The sequence below is a fragment of the Dipodomys ordii genome, unplaced genomic scaffold, assembly GCF_000151885.1.
Source record: "Dipodomys ordii isolate 6190 unplaced genomic scaffold, Dord_2.0 Scaffold177, whole genome shotgun sequence".
Taxonomy (NCBI): Eukaryota; Metazoa; Chordata; class Mammalia; order Rodentia; family Heteromyidae; genus Dipodomys; species Dipodomys ordii.
This window is the reverse complement of record NW_012267393.1, coordinates 345,951-350,754: the sequence shown is the minus strand read 5'-3', so window position 1 is coordinate 350,754 and position 4,804 is coordinate 345,951. Positions and strand designations below refer to the sequence as shown.

The following is a 4,804-nucleotide window of genomic DNA, read 5'->3' as shown; positions in this document are numbered from 1 at the left end:
AAAAAGCTGGAAGTGGTGCTATGGCTCAAGTGGTAGAGCACTAGCCTTGAGCTGAAGAGCTGAGGGACAGCGCCCAGGCCCAGAGTTCAGGCCCCACGACAAGACCCCTCCCCCCCAAAAAAAAGAAATAAGCACTTCTACTTTGCATTGTAGATGGAGACACTGAGGGACCGAGAAGCATAGTGGGGTCAGGAATCTAGGCCTGTTGGGGGGCTTACTATGACTAACTTGGACAATATCGCCCTCTGAAGTTCCTGGACCACCACAGCATCTAGGCTGGGTGAAGCAGGGGTTGGAATAGTTGCTCCAGATGTGAAGAAGAGGTAGATGCATGCTCAACACCCTTCTGTTTATCCTGAAGTCGGCAGCTAGACAAATCACCCTGAATTCTACTCCATCCTGTGACTTCCTTGCCTAAACCAATAGTCCCTTCTCGATCTGCAGGAGAAATGCTGGTTTCTCACCTGGTCCTGCAAGGCCCAACACATTTTCTGGTCCTTACATCTTCTCTGAACTGCATCGCTTCCATTCTCCCTTCAGTAATGACGCTTTTAGCCACCTTGCCTGCATGTGTGTACGTGCTGGAATCCTGGCTTAGCCCCATATCCGTCAAGTGTTTCTTTGGGTGTCAGTGTCTTCATCCAGGAAATGGGCCTGCTTTGGGAATTAATGAGACAATGCGTGTGAAGGCACTTGAGAAAGTCATGGTTTCCTGGCCCCTTGCCGCCTTCTCTGACCAGAACGCCCCTCGCTTAATGGGACTGGCAGCATCCCAGCCACCCCTGCTTTCAAGAACTTCCTCCACCCACAGGGGACCTGAATGCGCCCCTTGTGCCGGCTGAGTCATCTTGTAGCTAGCCACCCCCTCTTCAGTGTGGAACTGGGGCACGATGCCTCCTACCCCAAGCCCCTCTTTCTGCATCTGTAGACCCCAGAGTCCAAGTGGAGGTAAAGTTGCACGTTGCCATGGACTGGTTATGGGTAAAGCATTGGCACGATCAGCTAACCATGAAGAGAGGAGAGCCTAGAGCAGAGCTTAGAGAAGATAATGGGATGGGATGGTGCCAAGTGGGCACCTGCCCCAAGAGGACAGGCTTGTGCAGGTGCCCAGACCTTACCAGTGCGCATTAATGGTGGGCTGGCTTGGCTTTGGAAGAGAACATTCCTTGAGGGAGGCTATTTTAGGGCAGGTCAGCTTGGGCAGTGCCCATACCAGGCCTCTAGCCAAGGACTGCCAGCACCTCAGCTTTTGTCTCCTTACTAGTAGGAGCTGGCTGAGCTGAGCTGGCTGGACTTCCAGGGGCCGCTGCCCCCACTAATAAGAACACGGTTGGTTGGTCACTGGACACCAGTGGTTCACACTTGTGATCCTAGCTACTCAGGAAGCTGAGATCTGAGGATCATGGTTCGAAGCCAGGCCAGGCAAGAAAATTGTACCTCCACTTAATTACCCCCCCCTCAAAAAAAAAGCTTGAAGTGAAACTGTGACTCAAGTGGTAGAGTGCTAGCCTTGAGCAAAGGAAGCTCAGGGACAGCACCCAGGCCCTTAGTTCATGCCCCAGGACCTACCCCCCCCATACCTCCCCCACACACAGAGCACCCCTAGCTAGAGTGGCTAAGTGGCTCAGAACAAAGGAGCCTCAAGTCTATTTCTTTTTGTGTCTGTGTGTATGTGCTGGTCCTGAGGTTTGAATTTAGGGCCTGGGTGCTATCCCTGAGTTTTTGTGTTGAAGGCTAGTGCTCAACCACTTGAGTCACAGCTCCACTTCTGGCTTTTTGGTGGTTCATTAGAGGTCAGAGTCTCACAGACTTTCCCACCCAGGCTAGCTTTGAACCATAATCCTCAGATCAGTGTTTAGCTCAAGTCTATTTCTATTACGTTGGAACCAAGCTAGAGTAGAGGAGCGAGTCCCCCTGGATTGCTTACTCAGGTCTCTGTGAATCTGCTCTCCTCTCTCACGTGGTTTTTGTCAGATGACCGGCATTGTACATTTCCAATATGAACACAGCCTGACCTTGTGAGGGCGGTCCTGACACTGGGGATCCTGCAAGGGGAAGTGGAGGTGGAGTTGTGACCCAGAGTACAGGCTGATCATTGCAACTCTGTACTTGGTTAATGAGGTGATGTACAGACCTCTCCCCATTTTAATTGTAACAAGGCATGAACAAAGTAGAACAAATGTGCTAATGGGGCACACAGAGTACCACAAGGAAGTGGCCTGTTTGCTGAGACTTGAAGGAGAAAAAGGATACACTACTGAGTAGGGAGTTTGGGAATCAAAGGAGACAGTGTTCTGGGCAGAGGGTCAAGTTCAGTAGCGCAAAGTTGTAATCCCAACTACTCAAGGTCAGATTGAGCAAAATAACAAAACTCTTATCTCATCAAGCCAGGTAATACCAGCTATGTCTGAGCCATGGGTGGGAAAACTAGTCCAAGACCTGCAAGGCAAAAGAGGGAGTCCTTATCTGAAAAAAAAATAACTATAGCACAAAAAGGGCAAGATTCAAGTGCCTACCATGTTATGAGGCCCTGAGTTCAAACAGTAAATAAAAGTAAAAAAGAGCCAGGCTCCAGTGGCTCACGCCTGTAATCCTAGCTACTCAGGAGACTGAAATCTGAGGATTGAGATTCAAAGCCAGCTCTGGCAGGAAAGTCTGCAAGACTCCTTTTGGGGGGGTCCAGTCGTGGGGCCTGAACTGGGCCTGGGCGCTGTCCCTCAGCTCTTCAGCTTAAGGCTAGCGCTCTACCACTTGAGCCACAACGCCACTTCTGGCTTTTTTTCTTTTTTGCTTATGTGGTACTGAGGAGTCGAACTCAGGTCCTCAGGCATGCAAGGCAAGCGCTCTACCACTGAGCCACCTTCCCAGCCCAGTCTGCAAGACTCTTACCTCCAGTCAACCACTAGAAAAGCAGAAGTGGCACTGTGGCTCAAGTGGTAGAGCACTCGCCTTGAGCTGAAGAGCTTAGGGCCAGTGCCCAGAGCCCAGAGTTCAAGCCCCATGTCTGACAAAAAACAAAAATAAAAAGGATTATTTGGGGGCATTTGTGGAAGCCTGGAGGGGAACACTGGTGCCTGTGAGTCCCCAGAAAGTAGAAGAGTGAATGTGAATGAGCTGAGGGGCCAGATCACATAAGTAGGGTGCAGGAACTGCTATCCAGCCTGGCTGGGTGGCGCATTATATGTGTGAAGCATCTGTGACATGCACATGCTCTGTATATATGAAACACACGTATGTGAGCATCTGTGTATGTGTGTCCCTTGCCTATCTTGGGGTATGTATACAGGTTGCCAGAGTGACATCTCATTTGTCCCAGGCCAGATAAATCCCCGCTCACACACCTTCACACCTTACTAGGCCTCCTAGTGTGTGTGTGTGTGTGTGTATGAGTGTGTGTGTGTGTGTGTGTGTGTGTGTGTGGTGTTTGGCTTGAACTCAAGGCCTGAGCACTATCCCTGAGCTTCTTTTGCTCAAGGCTAGCACTCTACCACTTGAGCCACAAAACCACTTCTGGTTTTTTCTGTGTATGTGGTACTGAGGAATGGAACCCAGGGCTTCATGCATGCGAGGCAAGCGCTCTACCACTAAGCCACCTTCCCAGCCTCTTGTTTGTTTGTTTTTTTAGAGCAGAGACTACAACAAGGGCATACCTGGGAACCTCATTCAGGCCCTTGGATGCCCACCTACAAATCACACTGGCAGCATGACCACCACTGTGGCCAGGTTCTGAGGTTGGAGGAAGTGTAGGGCAGAAGGGCCACATAATGACTGTGTAAACCATCTAGCTTGTCCACCTACAGGTCCATGCTGGCAGCAAGGCTGCGCTGGCTTCTCTATGCCCAGGAGACCTGATTCAGGCCATTAATGGCGAAAGCACAGAGCTCATGACACACCTGGAGGCGCAGAACCGCATCAAAGGCTGCCAGGATCACCTCACCCTCTCTGTGAGCAGGTACATACCCAGGCTGGGCCAAGAGGAGGGGACCAGAGAATAGGGGTGGTGCTGGGACAATGGAGGGGGGTCCCAGGTGACCTGGATCTCACACATCCTCTCTGCCTCAGTTCTCAGACACCCCATCCAGGCCAGGAGTTTTGGGAGCCATGTTTTCAGAGGCCTGGGAAGGCTATGGTTGAAGACTGGGGTGGCTTCAGGAGGGGCCAAGGTGATTTGAACTCAAGACTGGGAATCACTTAACAGAATAAGATTCTGTCATTCTGTCTCTGTCTGTCTGTCTCTCTCCCACCTTCTCTTCCTCCTTCCTTTCCTCCAGTCTAAACACTCCAGTCTCTCTCCTTGGCTACCAAGCACTCCTATGAACACCACAGCTGCCCTAACTCACCATGACCCATGCCTCTGCTGTATCTAAGCTGGATTTGGAATGAGCTTCTTTGCTGTAACCCATGTAATGCTGTGTGGCCCACGGTCTGGGGGAAGATAGCGAGTCCCTGGGCTCCACCTGTGCCCCCAAAGACAGGGCTAGAATGAAAGATCCAGTTCCCCTGCCTTGCTCCTGGATCCTTTAGTCAGCTCTGACAGGCAGTTGGGCCTAATCCTAGCTGAATGAGATCTCCCCGCCCTATTTCCCTGCCTGGATGTGAAGTCAGACATAACTAACTGCTCAGCTCTGCCACGTTCACCACTAATAGGGACTTTCCACGACCCCCCGTGGAAGTGTGTGGGTGAAACCTCCACCAAACCACAGCACGGCTAACCATGCCTTAGAACTTCTATTGGCTCAGGACCTGTAAATGTGTTAGGAAAGTTCTTTCTTTCTTCCTTCCTTCCTTTCTTTCTTCCTTCCTT

At 51.0% G+C, this 4,804-nt stretch overlaps 1 protein-coding gene across 1 annotated transcript in view; it reads left to right on the top strand.

The window, feature by feature from the left end:
• Positions 1-4,804, top strand: part of Pdlim4 (PDZ and LIM domain 4) — a 39,533-nt gene that overhangs the window by 20,963 nt on the left and 13,766 nt on the right. The window contains exons 2-3 of the mRNA XM_013033779.1: positions 3,801-3,952; positions 4,369-4,423. Of these exons, the coding sequence (XP_012889233.1) occupies positions 3,801-3,952; positions 4,369-4,423 (207 nt within the window). The remainder of the gene's footprint in view (positions 1-3,800; positions 3,953-4,368; positions 4,424-4,804) is intronic.